The 24943-nt window shown below is 44.7% G+C and overlaps 1 protein-coding gene across 1 annotated transcript in view; it reads right to left on the bottom strand.

Moving 5' to 3' along the window:
- Positions 1 to 383: 383 nt before the first annotated feature.
- Positions 384 to 24943, bottom strand: part of LOC137373182 (calcium-activated chloride channel regulator 1-like) — a 38232-nt gene continuing 13672 nt past the window's right edge. The window contains exons 5-14 of the mRNA XM_068038037.1: positions 19444 to 19609; positions 18447 to 18668; positions 14949 to 15173; positions 14676 to 14853; positions 7838 to 7944; positions 7520 to 7741; positions 6408 to 6669; positions 5302 to 5469; positions 4401 to 4628; positions 384 to 796 (exon numbers count right to left, since the gene is read on the bottom strand). Of these exons, the coding sequence (XP_067894138.1) occupies positions 384 to 796; positions 4401 to 4628; positions 5302 to 5469; positions 6408 to 6669; positions 7520 to 7741; positions 7838 to 7944; positions 14676 to 14853; positions 14949 to 15173; positions 18447 to 18668; positions 19444 to 19609 (2191 nt within the window). The remainder of the gene's footprint in view (positions 797 to 4400; positions 4629 to 5301; positions 5470 to 6407; positions 6670 to 7519; positions 7742 to 7837; positions 7945 to 14675; positions 14854 to 14948; positions 15174 to 18446; positions 18669 to 19443; positions 19610 to 24943) is intronic.

The following is a 24943-nucleotide window of genomic DNA, read 5'->3' as shown; positions in this document are numbered from 1 at the left end:
ACTCCAGTTCCTAATCCGTATGTTTGTATTTTCATATGAATTCTCCTGAAATCCTGGAAGAATGGTGTAAATTTTGTGTACCTACACCCTAAGGATTGCAGCAGTTCAAGATGGCAGCTCACCACCACCTTCTCAAGGGCATTAGGGAGGGGCAATAAATGCTGGCCTAGCCAGCGAAGCCTGCATTCTCTGAAAGAATAAAAAAAAGAAAAAGTCTTTTTCTGGGGTTTCCATGAATCTCCTGCTTAAGCTACAGCAGATGATGGGGAGAAATATTGTGGAAGTTCGTGGAAGTCGACATCTGTATAAAGTGTAATTTGAATGTGTTTGGATTTTAAGCCTCATTCATGGCCTGCTGCACATTGATTTCTACTGTAAGGATATTAGACATCAGCTATTAATTCTTCTTCATCTACGAGCATTGTCTTTTGACTTATTTTGTCCACAACGCAATTGGTGATCCCAGCAATCAAGCATACAATAATTGCAACAACAGCTATAATTAAAACCATCTCTGATATATTAATGCCATTTGGGTACACAATCAATGGAACAAAGACAGAAACCTTAGCTATATTTGACACTTGAGAGGGCTGACTGTTTTTATCATGTGCACGGAGAGCGAAGTAGATCATTGTCCCATTTTGCAGTTCTATATTTTCGGGAACAATTGCAACTGTTTCCCTGGAGCCATAAGGTCGTGGATTCAAGTTGGCCAAGTTAACCAGTGTAGCTGCTGAGAAAATGTCTCGTAGCTGGAGGAGGTTGTCACTCATTCTCATCTCATAGCGAGATGCTAAGAAAAGAAACAGAAAACATTAAAAATAAATGAATTCATTTACATATGATTGAAAGTGGCTGATCCTTTTCCCACTGTAGTAAATCACTATAGATTACACAGACAGAGCACTCACAAATAGACAAAGATTGACTTTTGGTGGAGAGGGCATTGATAACAATTGTCAAGACTATATTGATCCTCATAAATCAATTAGATGGCCAATGTGTTTTTTTTTAAAGCGTCAGTACAATTCAATTTATAGTACAAATCCATCAGTATAACATTTTTGTGAAAAATTGTCATTTAACTTAATTGCTTGTTGGAACTTGTATCTGCTGCAATAGACCTCTCTGTCTCTGCCTCTAAGAAGCTCCATAGAACCTACCTCTCTGGCCAAGCTTTTGGTCACCTGTCCTAATATCTTACTATGTGCCCCGTGTCAAATTATGCCTGATTACGCTCTTGTGAACCATCTTGGGATATTTTACTACGTTAAAGGTGCTATATAAAACAAGTTGTTGTTGGTGTATGTCATGCTCAACATCAGATGTTAATTTCAAAACTATGTGCACTCATTTCATTTTCTTTTATTACTCTTCAGTTTTTTCTCAGTCACATCCCAATGATAAGTGATATCTCCTGTTTCGTGTGTGTGTGTGTGCGTGTGTGCGTGTGTGTGTGTGTTCGCATATGTATGTGATTAGACAGCAGCTGATTCCAAATCACTTTCTGACCATTTGGTCATGAGTAGAAAAATTTGTGTACTAATGTAGATGCAAATGCATTAGCATTCAACTGACAGGTTCTTGCTAGAAGCATGGCCCATAAAACATCACCAAGGAATCAAAGCATATTAAAGTGCATTCCACAATTTTTGCCCATAGTTTAATAGCTCTAAGAGTTAATCTGAAATTCTCTTTATTTGGTACTAAGTGAAGAATCTCATTAGTAAGTCTGCAACCATTCAAACTCCGTATACATCGAATGTCAAGCTTTTACAGACAAGAATCATCTTGCAGGTCCAATTTGTTTGGCATGGTTTGCCAAGCTAGCCTAGCAAACACAAGAGTAATCCCAATATTAACAAGTTCAAATCTGTCTGAACTAAGATCTGTTTTCACTGTGAACTGAGCAACTTGGAATATTTTGCGAAGCAGACTACTTGAAAGAAAAGCCCGGTTTACTGACTAAACAACATCATGACCCATTCATAGCATTCTCGCCTCCAGATCAGAAGGTTGAGAATTCAAACCTCTATCCCAAATTTTGAGCTTATAGTCCAGGCTGACACTTTGAACTGCTACATTGTCAGAGTGGCTATCTTTCAATTGAGACAATAAAATAATTTTATTCAAATGAATAAAAACTATGCAGTGGTACTATTTGATGAAGGGAAATGGAGTTCCCTAGGTGTATTGATCAACATTTATCCCTCCACCAACATCACCTGAAGCATATTGACTGGTCAATTATTTCATGACTTAAGTGCAGTAACAGTACAAGTCACGGCCAGAATAGAAATTATTGCAAACTGTGGTAAGTAGTTGGGACTGATTTTATGCACATAATTTGCATTATACAATACTTCTCCTTTTGCTGGAGGGTACTGCCTGTGTGGAGTTTGCAAGTTCTCCCTATGTCTGCGTGGGTTTCCTCCGGGTGTTCCGGTTTCCTCCCACAGCCAAAAGACTTGCAGGTTGATAGGTAAATTGGCCATTATAAATTGCCCCTAGTATAGTTAGGTGGTAGGGGAATATAGGGACAGGTGAGGATGTGGTAGGAATATGGGATTAGTGTAGGATTAGTATAAATGGGTGGTTAATGGTCGGCACAGACACTGTGGGCCGAAGGGCCTGTTTCAGTGCTGTATCTCTAAATCTAAATCTAAATCTAAAAAAATAATCAATTTAGTATGATGTAATTATCTTCTACTTATTATATTTTGCTGGAGAAATAATCCTGCCGTACACAAGAGACGCTGGGCTGAATTTTTCAAGCGGGTTAGAAGTTCCACTGCCAGGACAGAAAGCAGGACCCAACACCATGCTGAGGAGCAGTGGAACCCAGGGGCGGCATTACCAACAGCACCAATTAAGAAGCCACTGTCGGGACGGCCACCCAATTGAGAATGGCAGCCCACCTCCCAGAGCTGCCAGCCCTCTGATTGGCAGCCTCCGCAGCGCCACTGGTGGACATGGCCACTGCTGAGGCTCCAGGATGAAGGAGAGGGCATGTCCATGGCAAGACGCCCTTGAAGCCAAGGTAAGTTTTGTTTTTAAGTATGCCGGAGTCAGGCAGGCAGGCTCCAACAATCGGGAGAGGGGGAAACTTTCCATTTGTGGCTCCATAACCGTAGGGGTGGCCATTGCCGCTGGGAGGGAGAGGGACCATGGAGCAGCCATAAAGGAGGCCCCACCACCTCCACCCTCCCCTGGGAACCCGCTTGGAGGCTGCCAGGGTTTACCTGGCCATCTCCTTATGTGGCAGTGGCCCCTCTCAACTCTGGTAAAATGCGGCAGGGGCAAGAGGTGGGGCTTATTTGGGCACTCAATTGCCACAATTAGCCACCTGGTGGGTGGCTGTGCTGCTGAGGTGCCTGCCGCTGGTAATATGCTGTGGCAGCAGGAAGACGTCGGGTTCCCCTCCCGTGCCTTCCAACACCATTTTACCAGCCCTCCCGTCTCCCCAGCCATCTCCAAACAGCTGGTAAAATCCAACCCTCTGTCTGCTGTGGTTTTGATGATGAGTTTGGAGACTCTGTTTATGAGTAAATTAAAACCTCAAGTCGAGCCCCGCCACCAACACATTGGCTGACACAGCGATTGGAATATTCACTATTATTTCGCCGCTGTTTGACATGCCATGCTGGCTCACTTCAGCTGCTGTGTTTGCTTACGTAACAGCAGTGACTGCACTTCAAAAGTCATGGACTACCTGGAAGTTACAAAATGGAAATAGGTCATTTAGCCCGACTCATCCATTTCGGCCAGCGGAGATACCACACACAGAAGAAAAGCATTGGCCTGCAGGAAGCAAGGGACCAAGAAATATTGGAGGCCAAGTCAAGCCTTGGTGGTATAGTATGGTATGTGAACAAATAGTCCTAATCACATTTACTCACTCTGTTCCCATATTCCTTCACCCTCATTTACTTCATCCACCTATTCAATCTAATCTTGAGTCTGGAAGTGAATTGCACAGCCTCACAGCTCTGAGGAACTGATAAGGTGCTGTATAAATTTCATTTCTGTTTTAAACATTTTTACATCATTGTCTCTTCCCCTTGGGGTCTAAATTTTTAAAAATCCTTCCTGTTTGATTTATATTTGTTTACTTTTCATGCCTGTACGGCCCTCTCCTGTCTTGCCCTTCTTCTCACATCATACATCCCTGGAAACAGAACAACAGGCAGCCAATGGCACATTCTACGCCAATACCATCCCATAGCACTAAGCTTTGCCTGGTCTTCAATATTCCTTGGTCCCTCTCATCCAGTGTGTCGGTGTTTTTGTTCTGTATGTGATATCTCCATTGGTCAGCAGAATTCATCAACTATCCATTCAATTCACCCCTACAAAGAAAAATTCCTTACAGATAACTTGAATTCAGCAACAATTACCTGCTCCCTGATCATAGTCTTCTCCTGGTGCTGTCCATTCCAGCTCAACTTTATTTTTGACTATTATTGCTTGAAGGTCTGTGATTTTACATGGTGGAAAGTCAACAATGGGAGTTCCTGTCGGAACTGAAATTGATCCTCCTGATTTGACCCTGCTGAAGCTTCCTAACTGAGCCTGAAGATCTTCCTCATTGACTGGAGGTCTTGGTGGATTTGTATGAATATTGCCTATGTGAAAAGAAAGACGTGCATCATTTAGATCCAGACTACACAGACTTAACCAACACTATCCTTTAACAGAGACGTGCATTATGTCTTTACCTACAGGACATGCGTGCAATTTCCCACAAAATTGGTTAAACAGTGTGGGAGAGTTAGTAAGTAATAACTCATCACTTTCTCATAGAGGGAGGGATGCTGCCTCACCCCAGGATTCACTTGCAGCTGGGGGAGATGAGGCAGAAGGCCCAAATATCTGTTTTAGTTGAACTCTCTTAGTTGTTTTAACCTGATATTTGGTTTGATTTAATTCTGGAAAAGCCTCAAGAAATGCACCTTTGTTTTAAGATAACATGATCAGGAGGTGTATAATGCTGGTTGGCATCGGAGATGGAGAACTATCATAGATTCCCATCAATAAGAGAAATAACACAGATCAGAGCAATCATCCCCTATAAACCATTTACCCTCGGGCTTGATGCAAGTATGATCTAAACTCCTGTGCTTTACAATTATAAAGTAGAAGCATGGCCAGTTAACTTGCAGCTGTGGTAGGACCACAGACAGATAGCACTGAGTTTATATAGCAAACTTACAACTCAATAGTTCACCCTGACATAAAATCATACACCATGGTGATCGCATCTCTGCATATTCTTTGCCATTGCCAAATGTTTATTACCATTTACTGTGTATCCTGGTATATACATGGAATATCCCCATCTTCTGATTGCCATCCTTGTAGTCCCTTCCTTTCCCTGGACACGCACTTTAAGGTTGTATCTTCCGCCTCCATTAAAACTGAGGAAATACTTAGAGTAAACACCATCATGCCTGTTCAAATCAGCACCTGAAAGCAAGAGAAGGTAAACAACAGTGTACTCAGAGGATCATGGAATATTAGTATTATGGATAACGCTTGTTAAATCCTGCAAAATGAAGGATCTTACTGTCGCTACATGAGTATTCACTAATGACAAGGGTTGTGAGGTTGGATTGAAGGACTTGGGGGCAGTGCTTTAGAAAGTCAAATCAGGGCTCATCTAGAATTCTTCAGCCTGTTCCCGGGATCCATGCTGGCCACAGTACTTTATTCAGCAATGCTGCTCTGAGGCAGCCAGCTAGCCAATGAACTAGAGAATGAGGCAGGAGGCTGGGAACGCTCGCTCATGCCTCCTTCACCTTACTGTGGGGGCCTGTACTTTCTGCAGCCTCCACCTGCAGATGTTGCCTGACTGGGAATGGAGGTGTGGCGGGGCGGATATGAAATTCTGAGCACCCTGACCTTTCAGACAAAGGTCGGAGTCTGTGCCCACCAATCCTAAATCAAGGAGATTTCTGCGACATTTTGAAAAATATTCTTTTTACCTCATGATCAAATCTGACCTGGATCCTCAGGTGGGCCCCACTTCCTCCAGGTATCAGGTAGATATGCCTGGTGAGAGTAGATGTAGCTCTGCTGTTGCTCCACCAGGTCTAACTGAGAGCAGGGGCACAGAACTCCCTAATGAACGGAGCCTTAGTTACCAGCCCTTAATCCTGCCTCATTCCTTATTTTAATGCATTGGTAGAGTGAGGGGAGGCGCCATTCTCACAAGGCCAGATTATTGGATTGGCAACGAAAAATGCAAAGACCTGCCAAAGCTAACCCATGTCATAAAGACTTTCTGTACTTTCTTAGGAATACTTTCTATGGAAAAGAAGCTAATATTGGGGATATATCCACATTTCTGATACTTACAATGAAAGTATACATTCTATTTCACAGGGTCATGTTATGTATCCTACCTAGGCCGTCATCAGACAGATCCTGTTCAACTGGAGACCCAGTAGGACGTTCAATAATAGCTGTCACTTTCGCAAACAGGACCGGTAAAAATCCCTGACTGACTTCCGCATAGATTATCATCGGGCTAAATGAATCCTTTCTGCTGATATACGCATTGACAGTGACTGGGGGAACTTTCTCATCTGCTGCTCGGGATGTTACTGTGATGGTTATAACCTGTTCGGTTCCAGGATTCAGGATACTGTACATCCAAGGTCCTGTCTGGGAAACAAATATTCAATGTTAATTGTAGGACAGGTAGGAGCTCCCTCAATGACTTGTTCCATACAATTCAGGAAAGTCCCAAATTCGATTGCTGACTGAGCTGATCTCCACTGAGGATCTACATTTGGCTTCAGTGCCACATGGTGAGGAGGGAAGGAATGGTCAGGACATCTACTCCTAATTGTTATCCAGAAAACATCGCTAGAACCTTCCTGTGTGAAAGTAATGAACTGAGGATTAGACTTAATTGTGGTGCCTCCCATGTGTTAAGTCCCAAGGCTGTCATCCAAATTGAATGAATGTTTCTTCGTACCCAGCTTTCTCACCAATGCACTGGAAGCTGTACCATTCAGAAGTGATACATTTCACTATGTGGGAACAGCCAGGAAAAGAAACCATTTGCCTCATTCCATTTGGACTGTGTAATCAACTGGTTAATGACAGAGAACACACAAAAACTGTTGTATAGATTGGGACTTGTCTGAATAGAATTCTCTCAGAGGATCATTAGTGTTTGGAATTCACTTCCCCAGACAGCAGTGGAGGCTGGGTCATTGAATATATTCAAGGCTGAGTTAGACAGATTTTTGATCTACAAAGGGAGTCACTGGTTATGGGGGGCAGGTAGGAAAGTGGAGTTAAGACCACAATCAGATCAGCTATGATCTGATTGAATGGCAGAGCAGGCTTGAGGGGCCGAATGGCCTATTCCTGCTCCTATTTCTTATGTTCTTATGGATGGCAGTAAGAAGGCTGCACTTAGACAATAGTACCAGGAAAAAAGGTTCAATTGATAGGTAATAGACTGCAAAATATGAAGAATTGGAGGATGTATTTTGATGCATACCTTTGCAGTGCCAGGAATCTTAAGACGAGCTGTATGTACAGTTTTATCTATCTTAAAGTCACTGTTGCTGTACATCTTTCCACTGGGGTCATTTACAAATGCATCTGGTGTCTGTGTCTCCCACGTAATTACAAAAAACGTATCGTTCCCAACAGTTTTATCGATAAAAACTGTACCATTCAACCAACCGTTGGACATAATCCTCATTCCAGAACTTTCAAGCTGGGACCAAACAAATAGAATTGTTATACTTTACTGTAAAGCATGCGGTTGGCACAAGAATTATTGGAAAGTCATTTCTCTGAAGGGTAATCAAACCTGAATTGACTGTTGACTAATGTCTCCATTTCCTGATACTAATCCAGTGAAGGCGTCGATTAATCCATTTGTATCCAGGTTATCAGTGGCAGCAAACTGTAAACCCCCTTAAGAATGAAAAGGAAAATATCTTATAAACATAGATAAAACTCATGGCCAATGCCAGTTAAAACTTTAATTCAAAATGACACGCCACAATTTGACAAAAGTCTGCCCAAAGAGAAACACAGTTGGGAATAAATTTATTTAACATGAATGTTAACCCTGACCGTCCAGTGGGAATGGAGCAGGCAAGGAGTGTAAAATGGCAGCCAGACATTAGTCACTATGTCCTTGCCTCTCACCCTTCCCCGTAATTTTAACAGGAAGCTTGGGGTCTGAAATATACACGCGCATATGGTTTTATTGTTCTGTTATTTTTTATTCGTTCGTTGGATGTGGACGTCGCTGGCTGGGCCAGCATTTATTGCCCACCCTAATTGCCCTTGAAAAGGTGGTGGTGAGCCACCTTCTTGAACCGCTGTCGTCTTTGATTCTTCTGTGACATTGGTCTGGATTTTAGACCAGATGTGCTTTCAGTACAGGGCGCAGTTTGAAAGAATAGGTTTCTGAAATGTCCTGCAGCTTTTAACTGCAAGGCTCCTTTAATTGTTTTCTGTTGGTTTCCCACCCAAAGGCAGCCTGATTAACAGGTGGGTGGCCTGTCAGGCGGGTAAGCCTGCAACACAAGGCCACAGTCGAAGAGATCAGGTGTGCCCAATAGGGGAGTCCCAATTGAAGGAGGGGTGATCCAGTGCTGGTTGGTGGAGGAGGAGTGGATGGTAGGAGGAATCAAATGCTAGTTGGAGGGAGCAGGTGGTAGGAAAGTGCAGCATGTCTGATGCTGGTCAGGAAGAGCAGATGGTGATGGGGCGGGGGTGGGGGTCCACAGATGGTGGGAGAACACTTGTTGGTTGGGGGTTTTGATTGCAGTTGGGGGGAATCTGATAAAGGAGGGTCCAATGGTGGTCGGGTGAGTCCGATGCCGAGGGGATGGTTGGGGGTGGTCCGTTGGTGGAGTGATGGTTTACTGAGTAGCTTATTGAAGCTGGGGGATCACTGCTGCTCCTCCAGGTCCACAAGCAGTGCTGGAAAGCCACTTATCTCATGGAATCAGCCTTTCTTGTCGCCTTCCACCTGTTGGATTTCTCAAGGCCTGGGAAACCCAGCCGATGAGTTAAGAATAGAATGACTATTAACATAAAGCCAGGCAGCCTCATTATAAGATTTAAATAATTAACCCACCTACCGTGAGTGGATTGGTTGCATGCTCTTCATCCTGCTTACTGGAAGTGGCTGGTATTGAGGCAGGTTGAGCTCCTGATTCAGATTTATTTTAAATTTTTACCTAGGGCCTCTATTATTGACAGTTAATGACATAGTTAATATCGTGCTCTGCACTCCTTTGGACCCCACCAGAAAGGCCGAGAGGGGGGTTTTGACGATTGGGCAACTCTCAACCTCCATACATTCGCCCAGGCATGCGCCATGGAGAGGTCACTCCATAGTCGCCTCACAGCGACTGAAACAACACGGAAGGCAGCAGTTACAGGTTATGTCCAGCTCAATTGGCGTAGAGATTGGGCGCCACGGGTTGCCTTTGTCGGTGGGAGAGGTCATCGCACCTCACTGGACAGCTACCGCCCGCCTCAAACCGGGCAGCCCCCGGTCAATAAGGTTCTGTCCCGCCACAGTCCACCTGCTTCAATGGGTGCTTGGAGCTCAGGGTCATTGCCCGAAAGGTGGACTGCAACACCGCACCAAACAACATGAAAAAAGGAAAGAAGGAACCAGCCTTTCGCTTTGCAAGCTGGAACGTCAGAACTATGTGTCCTGGCCTGTCGGAAGGCCTTACACAAATCAATGATTCTCGGAAGACCGCCATCATTAACAATGAGCTCAGCAGACTCAATGTAGACATTGCAGCACTTCAGGAGATACGCCTCCCCGCGAGTGGATCTCTAGCAGAGCAAGACTACACCTTCTTCTGGCAGGGGAGGGATCCTGAAGGACCAAGACAGCATGGAGTGGGCTTCGCCATCAGAAACTCCTTGCTCAGCATGATAGAGCCTCCCTCAAATGGCTCGGAACGCATACTGTCCATCCAACTGCTCACCACCTCTGGTCCAGTACACCTACTCAGCATCTATGCACCAACACTGAAGCTAAAGACCAGTTCTACGAGGAACTCCATAATATCATTAGGAGCATCCCCAACACCGAACACCTGTTCCTGCTGGGGGACTTTAATGCCAGGGTTGGGGCCGACCATGACTCATGGCCCTCCTGCCTTGGGCGCTATGGCGTTGGAAGGATGAATGAGAATGGGCAGAGACTGCTTGAGTTGTGTACCTATCATAACCTCTGCATCACCAACTCGTTCTTTCACACTAAACCATGTCACCAGGTTTCATGGAGGCACCCAAGATCGGGTCATTGGCACCAGCTAGACCTCATCATCACAAGGCGAGCCTCCTTAAACAGTGTTCAAATCACACGCAGCTTCCACAGTGCGGACTGCGACACCGACCACTCCCTGGTGTGCAGCAAGGTTAGACTCAGACAAAAGAAGTTGCATCATTCTAAAAAGGGCCAACCGCGCATCAACACGAGCAGAATTTCGCATCCACAGCTGTTACAAAAATTTCTAAATTCACTCCCACAAAACACTCCCACAGAGGATTCTGAGACCAAGTGGGCCCACATCAGAGACGCCATCTATGAGTCAGCTTTGACCACCTACGGCAAACATGCGAAGAGAAATGCAGACTGGTTTCAATCTCATAATGAAGAGCTGGAACCTGTCATAGCTGCTAAGCGCATTGCACTATTGAACTACAAGAAAGCCCCCAGCGAGTTAACATCCGTAGCACTTAAAGCAGCCAGAAGCACTGCACAAAGAACAGCTAGGCGCTGCGCAATGACTACTGGCAACACCTATGCAGTCATATTCAGCTGGCCTCAGACACCGGAAACATCAGAGGAATGTATGTTGGCATTAAGAGAGCTTTTGGGCCAAGCATCAAGAAGATCACCCCCCTCAAATCTAAATCAGGGGAAATAATCACTGACCAACGCAAACAGATGGACCGCTGGGTTGAGCACTACCTAGAACTGTACTCCAGGGAGAATGTTGTCACTGAGACTACCCTCAATGCAGCTCAGCCTCTACCAGTCATGGATGAGCAGGACGTACAGCCAACAAAATCAGAACTCAGTGATGCCATTGATTCTCTAGCCAGCGGAAAAGCCCCTGGGAAGGACAGCATTACCCCTGAAATAATCAAGAGTGCCAAACCTGTTACACTCTCAGCACTACATGAACTACTTTGCCTGTGCTGGGACGAGGGAGCAGTACCTCAGGACATGCGCGATGCCAATATCATCACCCTCTATAAAAACAAAGGTGACCGCGGTGACTGCAACAACTACCGTGGAATCTCCCTGCTCAGCATAGTGGGGAAAGTCTTTGCTCGAGTCGCTTTAAACAGGCTCCAAAAGCCGGCCGAGCGCGTCTACCCTGAGGCACAGTGTGGCTTTCGAGAAGAGAGATCGACTGTTGACATGCTGTTCTCCTTTTGTCAGATACAGGAGAAATGCCGTGAACAACAGATGCCCCTCTACATTGCTTTCATTGATCTCACCAAAGCCTTTGACCTCGTCAGCAGACGTGGTCTCTTCAGACTACTAGAAAAGATTGGATGTCCACCAAAGCTACTAAGTATCATCACCTCATTCCATGACAATATGAAAGGCACAAGTCAACATAGCGGCACCTCATCAGACCCCTTTCCTATCCTGAGTGGCGTGAAACAGGGCTGTGTTCTCGCACCCACACTTTTTGGGATTTTTTTCTCCCTGCTGCTCTCACATGCGTTCAAGTCTTCAGAAGAAGGAATTTTCCTCCACACAAGATCAGGGGGCAGGTTGCTCAACCTTGCCCGTCTAAGAGCGAAGTCCAAAGCATGGAAAGTCCTCATCAGGGAACTCCTCTTTGCTGACGATGCTGCTTTAACATCTCACACTGAAGAGTGCCTGCAGAGTCTCATCGACAGGATTGCGGCTGCCTGCAACGAATTTGACCTAACCATCAGCCTCAAGAAAACAAACATCATGGGACAGGACGTCAGAAATGCTCCATCCATCAATATCGGCGACCACGCTCTGGAAGTGGTTCAAGAGTTCACCTACCTTGGCTCAACTATCACCAGTAACCTGTCTCTAGATGCAGAAATCAACAAGCACATGGGAAAGGCTTCCACTGCTATGTCCAGACTGGCCAAGACAGTGTGGGAAAATGGCGCACTGACACGGAACACAAAAGTCCGAGTGTATCAAGCCTGTGTCCTCAGTACCTTGCTCTATGGCAGCGAGGCCTGGACAACGAATGTCAGCCAAGAGCGACGTCTCAATTCATTCCATCTTCGCTGCCTCCAGACAATACTTGGCATCAGCTGGCAGGACCACCGTATCTCCAACACAGAAGTCCTCGAGGAGGCCAACATCCCCAGCTTATACACACTACTGAGTCAGCGGCGCTTGAGATGGCTTGGCCATGTGAGCCGCATGGAAGATGGCAGGATCCCCAAAGACACATTGTACAGCGAGCTCGCCACTGGTATCAGACCCATCGGCCGTCCATGTCTCCGCTTTAAAGACGTCTGCAAACACGACATGAAGTCCTGCGACATTGATCACAAGTCATGGGAGTCAGTTGCCAGCGTTCGCCAGAGCTGGCGGGCAGTCATAAAGGCGGGGCTAAAGTGTGGCGAGTCGAAGAGACTCAGCAGTTTGAAGGAAAAAAGACAGAAGCGCAAGGCGAGAGCCAACTGTGTAACAGCCCCGACAAACAAACTTTTCTGCAGCACCTGTGGAAGAGCCTGTCACTCTAGAATTGGCCTTTATAGCCACTCCAGGCGCTGCTCCACACACCACTGACCACCTCCAGGCGCTTACCCATTGTCTCTCGAGATAAGGAGGCCAAAAAATGACATAGATAAAAGATAGCCATATCCCCAAATTTATCAATGGCACAAGATTGATGGTATAGTAATTAATAAGCAATATAGAATTACAAAGAGACTGGTACAGATTACATGAGTGGGGGAAACTACAGCAGATGGATTGCAATGCAGGTAAATGTGAGGTCATTCATTTTGGACCAAAAAATCCAAATATTATTTAAATGGGAAAAAGCTAGGAACAGTGGAACTCCAATAAACCCATTTAAATGTAATAGCCTGGTACAAAAATGATTATAAAGGCGAATGGAATGTTAACCTTTATAACTAGAGGGTTAGAATATAAAGGGGAGGAAGTTTTGCTGCAACTACACAAAGCCCTGGAGTACTGTGTACTTTCTGGGCACTACATCTTATAAAGGATACATTGGCCTTGGAAGGAATGCAGATTCACCAAAATGTTACCAGGGCTCCGAGGATTAGATTATGAGTAGAGATAACATAAACTAGGCTCGTATTCCCTGGAATATGTGAAGTTAAGTGCTGATTTGGTTGACATTTATAGGATTCTGACAGGAATTGATAGAGTAGATAGATGGAAACTTTTTCTGAGTATAGAACAAGGGAACCTAACTTTAAACTCAGAACCAGGCCATTCAGGATAGCAGTTAGGAAACACTTCTTGACTCAAGAGATGATAGAAGTGAAGAACTCTCTCCCTCAAAAGTAGTGGAAGCTAGTTTAGATAATAATTTCAAATCTGAGATCCATAGATTTTTGTAAGGCAAGGATATAAAAGGATAGGGAGCCAAGGTAGGTAAACGGAGTTAGGATAGATCAGGGTTGTCCAACATATGGCCCGCGGGCCAGGATCCAGCCCGCCAAAGGTTTCCATTCGGCCCGCAGATGCAAACTGCACCCAGGGCTGTTCCTCATCCTTGCCAGGGCTGCGTGACTAGAGGTGGGAAATTTCCCTTTGTCTTCTTCTTGCAGACCAGGCGTTTTAAAAACATTGCACTGTCTGTTTCACAGTTTCAAAGCTTTTTCAACTTTGACAGATTCGGAGTTTTCCAACTTTTTATAAAATCCTGCTGGGAAACCCCGAATCTGACGCTACATCAAGTGTGTGGGCAGAGATTGACCACTTATGCAAGCAAAAACGATGCCAGCTATGTCACTAAATCAGTTTTCAATACAGTGACGAGAAAGTAAGTCAATAAATTAGTCTTCTCATTTAAAACCTCTTCACAAAAATGCACATATTTTGTTGTTTTTATCAGTAAGATAAATTCTTAATGCCTTTATCTTTTGAAATTTGCTCACCGGTCCTGTGGGCCGAGCAAAAATTGTAATGCGGCCCTCCACCCGAAAAGGTTAGACAAACCAAGCGTAGGTCAACCATGATCTCATTGAACAATGGAACAGGCTAGATGGCCATTCCTGTTCCTATGTGCTCCTGCCTACCTCCCTGGGCTCAGATTCCCCCTCCCTGGACTTTGCTTCCTCCCCCACTCATAGCCAGCTGCATCGGGGGCATTTTTGGTACTTAGCCTTGGCGTCCCCAGCCACACTTATAGTGAACGGCAGTGAGGAGGGCCCAGCACGGTCAGCATGGCCCAGGCAATGTGCACGCGTGGCAAGATCAGAGTGCCGCACATGCCCGTTAGCAAAAGAGGAAGTTCACATATCCAGTGCCAGCAGATCACATATCGTTATCTATTGTAAATCAGCTAAGACCTCTGTTACAATAGTGAAGCGGAATAGGCTTGAAGCAAAGACGTGAAGTTCTCATGGTGGTCTCTCAAGGTATAATTGCAGGGCCTTTCAGTGCTAATTACCTGTCATAATTGACAGCTGTTCCAATTCTGCAGCTGCACTTGGTCCAAATGCTATAGTATGGATAACAGCACCACTTTCTTCCACCTCTGTGAAGCAATTGCTTATTCCACTGTCCTCTCCATCAGTCAGCAAGACAATTTCATCACCACTCGTAGCACTGTCATCACCACGAAGTACCTGCAAAGCAATTAGTTATTGTCAGTGTGGGAAAAATATAATCATTATATTGAAGTAATGGATTATCAAAATTTCCTTAAGCTTTCAGGTCCTACCTCAAACCCAGCCAGAACCCCAGCACAGATATTTGTTCCCCCATTAGGTAATGTAGGTAGAAGTTGGACAAGTTCATTCCTCACATCATCATTTTCAATCAACTTCAAATTAGTTTCAATATTTGCAGAACTGTGGAAAGTAACAATTCCAACGTGTGATTGTACTTCAATGATCTGCAGTAAGAATATCTCAGCTGCCTGTCGGAGTCTGTTAATACGATTCTCCTATTAAACAAAGAGGGCATAAGTCGTATAAAATGCAACGTCTTACAAATAGTCATGGTTTTGTTTTCTTTATACACTGTATTTAAAATATGAATTTTAAAAAAAATTTAATTTGAATAAATAATCTCCTGAGGTCCCATTTTATTTTTAGTTTAATTCTTTCTTCTCCAGCACATCAACAACTTGCATTTATATAGCACCTTTAACATAGTAAAATGTCTCAAAGCACTTCACAGGAGCGTTATCAAACAAAATCTGACGCCGAGCCACATAAGGAGATATTAGAACAGATGACTAAAAGCTTGGCCGACGAGATTGGCCTTTAAGAAGTATCTTAAAGGAGGAGAGAGGACTAGAGAGGAAAAGAGGTTTAGAGAGGGAATTCCAGAGCTTCGGGCCTCAGCAACTGAAGGCACAGCTGCCAGTGGTGGAGTGGTGGAGATGCACAGGATGCCAGAGGAGTGCAGAGATCTCAGAGGATTATATGACTGGAAAAGTTCACAGAGATAGTGCGGAGCAGCAAGGCCATCGATAGATAAGGATGAGAATTTTAATACAGTAAAATATCCCAAGCCACTTCACAGGAGCATCATCAGAAAAGCCCTAATCCAGCTGTATCTGACCTCGTTGTGGGCAAATTACAGTAGTTCTATTGTATCTATCACGGTACCATACACTACCCATAAAATTGGTATCAGACTGTAAATGAGCAGAAATATAAAGGTGCATTTCTCATAGCACATAGACCTCGAATAAGTTGCCCCTGGCGACATGATAGAAGGATAAAAGGACTACTTTTAAATTAGTTAAAGCAAAATAATCAAGGCCCTGAAATTATCTTGTCGGCTGCTCGTGGGTGAAATTTTCTTTTTATTCTTTCAAGGGATGTGGGCGTCACTGGCCAGGCCAGCATTTATTTCCCATCCCTATTTTTCCTTGAGAAGCTGCCTTCTTGAACCACTGCAGTCCATGTGGGGTAGGTGCACCCACAGTGCTATTAGGAAGGGAGTTCCAGAATTTTGACCCAACGACAGTGAAGGAACAGCGATATAGTTCCAATTCAGGATGGTGTATGGTTTGGAGGGAAGCTTGCAGGTGGGTGGTGTTCCCATGCATCTGCTGCCCTTGCCCTTCTAGGTGGAAGAAGTCATGGGTTTGGAAGGTGCTGTTGTCAGCGGTGTACAGAGTAAATGTTGAAGGTGGTGGATGGGGTGCCCATCAAGCGGGGCTACTTTGTCCTGGATGATGTTGAGCATCTTGCATGTTGTTGGAGCTGCACTCATCCAGGCAAGTGGAGAGTATTCCATCACACTCCTGACTTGTGCCTTGTAGATGGCGGACAGGCTTTGGAGAGTCAGGAAGTGAGTTACTCGCTGCAGAATTCCCAGCCTCTGACTTGCTCTTGTTGCCACGGTATTTATATGACTGGTCCAGCTTAGTTTTTAGTCAGTGGTGACCCCCATTTAACACATTCATCTGAAATTCTTCTCATTACTGAAGGGACTCATCTATGTATTTGAAACAGGTTAATGCAGTCATTAAAGGAGGAGAGAGAGGAATTTGAGATGGTTGTGACAAACATTTGCCCAATAATATCTCAAGGAACTATCTTTGTCAGTTCAACATGTTACAAAAGGCACATGTGACGATGAAGGGGTGGAGGAGGAGGGAACAAGCGATAGGCGCAGAGTCTGATGTACTGACTTGTGTCACAGAGAGGCAGCTAATGTCCTGTAAGCAGGCTTTTTGAACAGGTGGCAACTGATAAATGACCTCACCAATAATACCCTGCAGTCTGCTCTGGTGCTTATCTCTAAAATGAGCAATATTCCTAATCCTATGTGCCTGCCCAATTCCATTAACCCTTTATTCCCCCTCCCCAGGTATGCCAAGCTGAGCAAGAGCCTGATTGGTTACACATGCCAAGTTGGCAACACATGTCTCTGCCGGCCCTAGGACCCCCATCAGTAAAAGATGGGTGGTGATCTGTTTTCTCAAGGCCTGAAGCTATGTACAGAATCTTGTCATCTGTTGTAAGGATCGATGCAGTATCGGGTTGGTCACGAGCAAGGACAGCAATAGTCCCTGAAACTTAGCTGAACCTCCTTGCAGAAATGCTGCAATTCTCTCTATGGGGAAGGCACCATGGAATGGAATAAGGGGAAAACGTCCTCCTGTCCTATTCACGAAGCTCCAACTCCACTACAGCAGCCTAACAATGGCTACCCGGTCACTTGTACACAGACTCACGTGTCGGTCTTTCTCTTCTTTTCTGGCTGCTACTTCTTAATCCATTGCTCCTTTGGCATGGGAAAAGGTTGCTAATGGGCTGAATTGTCTTCAGTGTCTGTCAGAATTTTGTCCACCTAATGTAGTGCACCTGTTCCCATTGGTGGAAGGGTCGAGAAGCAGAGGACACCGATTTAAAGGGATTGGCAAAAGAACCAAAGGCGACATGAGGAAAAAACCTTTTTTACTCAGCGAGTGGTGACAATCTGGAATGCACTGCCTGAAAGAGTAGTGGAGGCAGATTCAATCATGGCTTTCAGAACAAAACACAAAAGTTAAAGAGGAAGGCTAACCACCATCTTCTGAAGGGCAGTTAGAGATGGGCAATAGATGCCAACCTTGCCAGCGTTGCCCGCATCACAAAAATGAATGAAAAACACTGCGTGCGTTAAAGAATTTGGATAATAAGATCCAACTTTTCATTGAAGATCTTAATTTATAGTCAGCAGGAAATTATATGGCTGATCTGTGGTAATTGTCTCTTTCGTGGTGTAACTATCAACTATATACTGGCTAAAAGTAGTTGGCATTGTGTGCAATTATCTGCATAACAACAGGCCAAAGGTAATGTGTTGAATAAAGCAATTTGAGACATTTGATGAGGTTTTAACACGTTATAAATTATAAAGATTTCTTTCTGCCTTGTGAAGATTTTTAACACCTACAAGTTAGAAAATCACTCCAAGAGTTGTTGGAAGCAGCTTCTATCAAAATAAAAAAGGGAAGTTTTAAACTGCTAACGCTGCAATTTGTCTTTGTTTTCAACTTCTTAGGAAGTAAAATTCCTCCTGTCAATAATGCTAAGGAAAGTTCTGTATGAATATTAAACAGGGTTTGTTGATTTGTACCCACACTGTCTTTTTTGCTAAAATTACTGACAGGAGAAATTTGACTTCAGTTGGTTATTATTGTCTTGCCTGGGACAGTAAAGACTTGTATCCAAATCAATATGTGCAGTGAAATAAACTTTGCAAAAGTCCTTACCGAGCCCATGCTTCCAGAAACATCAAGGACTAAGCAGAGCACACGGTCTTTGGCCTGCAGAAATGTAAATGTTGGCACCAGTGAACCATCATGAGGTGGAAAATAGTTATTGAAATCTCCTGACTTGCTGATCACATCCCAAGTGCTCCTGTGGTCACACATTTTGTTTTGCATGTTTGGTGCTTCAGGATTGTGAGTCCGATCATCACAGAATTCAAACACCTGGATATTAAAACAAAAGATGCATCGGGTTAAAGGGGCTGTGACTAGAACTGGGAAAAAACAGCTCAGCTTAAAAATGCTAAGCAAAGTCTTGTAAGACATAACAATCTACAATGTATTAATTTTTAGTGAGGCTTCAATTTATGACCTTCTGACTTAGAATTACGAGTGCTGCCATTGAACCAAACTGACACATAATGGGGTCATTTGACACCTGGGGGTTAATCTGTCAGATGCATCACCCACCCCTTGTAGAACCCACTGGATTGGCATCTCATTGATTCCAATGGAGATCAGGTGGGTGCAAAGTTGAAAACTTACGCCATAATGTGTTGATAACATTATAATATGTATTTGTAAACAAGCAAAAGACAGATCAGCCAAATGCTTTTCATGAAATCCCTCATTATAGTGAATAACTTGCTCACAACAACATGTGCACACTGCCCTCCCCCAATCAATAGCATCTGTTAATGTAAAGGTGGCAAACTCTGTACTGTTAACATTCTCCAGGGCCTGACTCCACACGTCCGGAAAGAGGAAACTGGAGGCATGGAAAATGCAGGGTTTTTCTATTGGCCTTCCAATGGAGACCAGTCACTCCCAATCTGCAGTGAAAAAGGGAGAGTGATGCTCAGAGATTGCAGGTCTCCACTTAAGTGAAACTCTCCCAGAGCACTGACACCAATACAAAGGCCCCCTTTAAAGAAAATATATATTGAGGAACAAAACTGTTCACAGTGTTTGAATAAATCCTTCCAGTGACTCCACTTACATTTGGCAGTCCCTGCTGGTACATTATTGAAGATGATGAACTCTGACTCTTCTCTGGAAAGAATTTACAAGTGCCTTTCGGCAACCCTGTGTTGGGATCAATGTCACATGGTGAACAGGAGCTGCCAGTACAATCAGCAATGTTTCCTTTTATTTCTTTTGAACATCTGAAAGTCAAAATAATAATAAAACATATATTTGATTCTGAGTAACATTTCTAACTTCTCGGTGTCCTGTCAAACCCTTTAAGAACTTAATACGTTTCAATGAGATCACCTCTCCTTATCTTCAGAGAAGATAAGCCCATTCTACTGAATCACTCCTCATAGGACAACCCTCTCATCCCAGGAATCAATCAAGTGAACCTTCATTGCATCCCCTTGAAGGCAAGTATATTCTTGCTTAGGTAAGGAAGCCGAAACTTGACACAGTGCTCCAAGTACAGTCTCACAAAGCCCTATATAATTGCAGCAAGACCTCCTTACTCTTGTACCCCAATCCCCTTGCAATACAGGCCAACATACTTTTTTTATTTTTTCATGGTATGTGGGCGTCACTGGCTACGCCAGCATTTATTGCCCATTCCTATTTGCCATTGAGAAGGTGGTCAAGAGCTGCCTTATTGAGCTGCAGTCCATGTGGTGTAGGTACACACACAGTGCTGTTGGGAAGGGAGTTCCAGAATTTTGACCCATCAACACTGAAGGAACGGTAATATATTTCCAAATCAGTATGGTGTGTGACTTGGAGGCGAACTTTCAGGTGGTGGTGTTCCCATGCATCTGCTGCCCTTGTCCTTCTAGGTGGTCGAGGTGACGGGTTTGGAAGGAGCTGTTGAAGGAGCCTTAGTGAGTTGATGCAGTGCATCTTGTAGATGGTACACACTGCTGCCACTGTGCATCGGTGGTAGAGGGAGTAAATGTTGAAGATGGCGGATGGCGTGCCAATCAAGTGGGCTGCTTTGTCCTGGATGGTGTTGAGCTTCCTGAGTGTTGTTCGAGCTGCACTCATTCAGGCAAGTGGAGCGTATTCCATCACACTCCTGGCTTGTGCCTTGTAGATGGTGGACAGGCATTGGGGAGTCAGGAGGTGAGTTACGCGCTGCAGAATTCCCAGTCTCTGACCTGCTCTTATAGCCACAGTATTTAAATGGCTGGTCCAGTTCAGTTTCTAGTCAATGGTCACCCCCACGATGTTGTTAGTGGGGGATTTAGCACTGGTATTGCCATTGGATGTCAAGTGTTGACGGTTGGATTCTTTCTTGTTGGAGGTGGTCATTGCCTGGCAGTTGTTTTTTTTATTATTTGAAGGGATGTGGGCATCGTTGACAAGGCCAGAATTTGTTGCCCATCCCTAATTGCCCTTGAACGCAGTGGCTTGCTAGGCTATTTCAGAGGGCAGTTAAGAGTCAATCCCATTGCTGTGGGTTTGGAGTCACATGTAGGCCAGACCAGGTAAAGACTGCAGATTTCCTTCCCTATTAGTGACCCAGATGGATTTTTACAACAATCAATGATAGTTTCATAGCACCATTACTGAGACTAGCTTTTAATTCCAGAATTTTACTAATTAATTGAATTTAAATTCCACCAGCTGCTGTGGTAGGATTTGAACCCATGTCCTCAGGGCATTAGCCTGGGTTTCTGACTTACCAATCCAGTGACATTACGACTTTGCCAATGTGTGGCGCAAATGTTACTTGCCACTTTTCAGCCCAAGCCTGGATGATGTTCAGGTCTGGTTGCATACGGATACGGATTGCTTCAGTATCTGAGGAGACGCGAATGGTGCTGAACACTTTGTGCAATCATCGGCAAACATCCCCACTTCTGACCTTATGATGGAGGTAAGGTCATTGATGAAGCAGCTGAAGATGGTTGGGCCTGGGACTCTACCCTGAGGAACTCCTGCAGTGATGCCTTGGGACTGAGATGATTGACCTCCAACAACCACAACCATCTTCCTTTGTGCTAGGTATGACTCCAACCAGTAGAGAGTTTTCCCACTGATTCCCATTGACTCCAGTTTTGCTGGGGCTCCTTGATGCCATACTCGATCAAATGCTGCCTTGATGTCAAGGGCAGTCACTCTCACCTCACCTCTTGAGTTCAACTCTTTTGTCCATGTTTGGACCAAGACTGTAGTGAGGTCTGGAGCCTAGTGGCCCAGGTGGAACCCAAACTGAGTGTCAGTGAGCAGGTTATTGCGAAGGAAGTGTCGCTTGATAGCACTGTCAACGACACCTTCCATCACTTTGCTGATGATTGAGAGTAGACTGATAGGGTGATAATTGGCCAGGTTGGATTTGTCCTGCTTTTTGTGTACAGGACATAACTAGGCAATATTCCACACTGTCGGGTAGATGCCAATGTTGTAGCTGTACTGTAATAGCTTGGATAGGGGCACTGCCAATTCTGGTGTGCACAAGTCTTCAGTACTATTACCGGAATGTTGTCAGGGCCCCTGGCCTTTGCAGTATCCAGTGCCTTCAGCTATTTCTTGATATCACGTGGAGTGAATCAGATTGGCTGAAAGTGGCATCTGTGATGCTGGGGACCTCAGGAGGAGGCCGAGATGGATCATCAACGGCACTTCTGGCTGAAAATTGTTGCAAATGCTTCAGCCTTGTCTTTTGAACTGGGCTCCCCCATCATTGAGGATAGGAATATTTGTGGATCCTCCTCCTCCTGTTAGTTGTTTAATTGTCCACCAGCATTCACAACTGGATGTGGCAGGACTGCAGAACTTAGATCTGATCCATTGGTTATGGGATCATTTAGCTCTGTCTATTGCATGCTGCTTCTGCTGTTCAGCATGCATGCAGTCCTGTGTTGTAGCTTCACCTCATTTTTAGGTATGGCTGGTGCTGCTCCTGGCATGGCCTCCTACACTCTTCATTGAAACAAGGTTTTTAGAATTAGAATTAGAATTAGAATATTACAGCGCAGTACAGGCCCTTCGGCCCTCGATGTTGCGCCGATCATCTGACCTACACTATTCCATTTACATCCATATGTCTATCCAATGACCACTTAAATGCCCTTAAAGTTGGCGAGTCTACTACTGTTGCAGGCAGGGCGTTCCACGCCCCTACTACTCTCTGCGTAAAGAAACTACCTCTGACATCTGTCCTATATCTTTCACCCCTCAACTTAAAGCTATGTCCCCTCGTGTTTGCCATCATCATCCGAGGAAAAAGACTCTCACTATCCACCCTATCTAACCCTCTGATTATCTTGTATGTCTCTATTAAGTCACCTCTCCTCCTCCTTCTCTCTAACGAAAACAACCCCAAGTCCCTCAGCCTTTCCTCGTAAGACCTTCCTTCCATACCAGGCAACATCCTAGTAAATCTCCTCTGCACCCTTTCCAAAGCTTCCACATCCTTCCTATAATGCGGTGACCAGAACTGCACGCAATACTCAAGGTGCGGCCTCACCAGAGTTTTGTACAGCTGCATCATGACCTCGTGGCTCCGAAACTCGATCCCCCTACTAATAAAAGCTAACACACCATATGCCTTCTTAACAGCCCTATTAACCTGGGTAGCAACTTTCAGGGATTTATGTACCTGGATACCAAGATCTCTCTGCTCATCTACACTACCAAGAATCTTCCCATTAGCCCAGTACTCTGCATTGCTGTTACTCCTTCCAAAGTGAATCACCTCACACTTCTCCGCATTAAACTCCATTTGCCATCTCTCAGCCCAGCTCTGCAGCCTATCTATGTCCCTCTGTACCCTACAACACCCTTCGACACTATCCACAACTCCACCGACCTTCGTGTCATCCGCAAATTTACTAACCCACCCTTCTACACCCTCATCCAGGTCGTTTATAAAAATGACAAACAGCAGTGGCCCCAAAACAGAACCTTGCGGTACACCACTAGTAACTAAACTCCAGGATGAACATTTGCCATCAACCACCACCCTCTGTCTTCTTTCAGCTAGCCAATTTCTGATCCAAAGCTCTAAATCACCTTCAACCCCATACTTCCGTATTTTCTGCAATAGCCTACCGTGGGGAACCTTATCAAACGCCTTACTGAAATCCATATACACCACATCCACGGCTTTACCCTCATCCACCTGTTTGGTCACCTTCTCGAAAAACTCAATAAGGTTTGTGAGGCACGTCCTACCTTTCACAAAACCGTGCTGACTATCGCAAATGAACTTATTCTTTTCAAGATGATTATAAATCCTGTCTCTTATAACCTTTTCCAGCATTTTACCCACAACCGAAGTAAGGCTCACAGGTCTATAATTACCAGGGCTGTCACTACTCCCCTTCTTGAACAAGGGGACAACATTTGCTATCCTCCAGTCTTCCGGCACTACTCCTGTCGACAATGACGACATAAAGATCAACAACAACGGCTCTGCAACCTCCTCCCTGGCTTCCCAGAGAATCCTAGGATAAATCCCATCTGGCCCAGGGGACTTATCTATTTTCACTCTTTCCAAAATTGCTAACACCTCCTCCTTGTGAATCTCAATCCCATCTAGCCTAGTAGGCTGTATCTCAGTATTCTCCTCGACAACATTTTCTTTTTCTACTGTAAATACTGACGAAAAATATTCATTTAACACTTCCCCTATCTCCTCTGATTCCGCACACAACTTCCCACTACTATCCTTGATTGGCCCTGTTCTAACTCTTATCATTCGTTTATTCCTGATATACCTATAGAAAGCCTTAGGGTTTTCTTTGATCCTATCCGCCAATGACTTCTCGTGTCCTCTCCTTGCTCTTCTTAGCCCTCCCTTTAGATCCTTCCTGGCTAGCTTGTAACTCTCAAGCGCCCTAACTGAGCCTTCACGTCTCATCCTAACATAAGCCGCCCTCTTCCTCTTGACAAGCGCTTCAACTTCTTGAGTAAACCACGGCTCCCTCGCTCGACAACTTCCTCCCTGCCTGACAGGTACATACTTATCAAGGACACGCATTAGCTGCTCCTTGAATAAGCTCCACATTTCGTTTGTGCCCATCCCCTGCAGTTTCCTTCCCCATCCTACACATCCTAAATCTTGCCTAATCGCGTCATAATTTCCTTTCCCCCAGCTATAATTCTTGCCCTGCGGTATATACCTGTCCCTGCCCATCACTAAGGTAAACCTAACCGAATTGTGATCACTATCGCCAAAGTGCTCACCTACATCTAAATCGAACACCTGGCCGGGTTCATTACCCAGTACCAAATCCAATGTGGCATCGCCCCTGGTTGGCCTGTCCACATACTGTGTCAGAAAACCCTCCTGCACACACTGGACAAAAACAGACCCATCTAAAGTACTCGAACTATAGTATTTCCAGTCAATATTTGGAAAGTTAAAGTCCCCCATAACCACTACCCTGTTACTCTCACTTCTGTCGAGAATCATCTTCGCTATCCTTTCCTCTACATCTCTGGAACTATTCGGAGGTCTATAGAAAACTCCCAACAGGGTGACCTCTCCTCTCCTGTTTCTAACCTCGGCCCATACTACCTCAGTA

The sequence above is a fragment of the Heterodontus francisci genome, chromosome 8, assembly GCF_036365525.1.
Source record: "Heterodontus francisci isolate sHetFra1 chromosome 8, sHetFra1.hap1, whole genome shotgun sequence".
Classification (NCBI taxonomy): Eukaryota; Metazoa; Chordata; class Chondrichthyes; order Heterodontiformes; family Heterodontidae; genus Heterodontus; species Heterodontus francisci.
The sequence above is the reverse complement of the archived record's forward strand: the minus strand, read 5'-3'. Positions and strand labels throughout refer to the sequence as shown.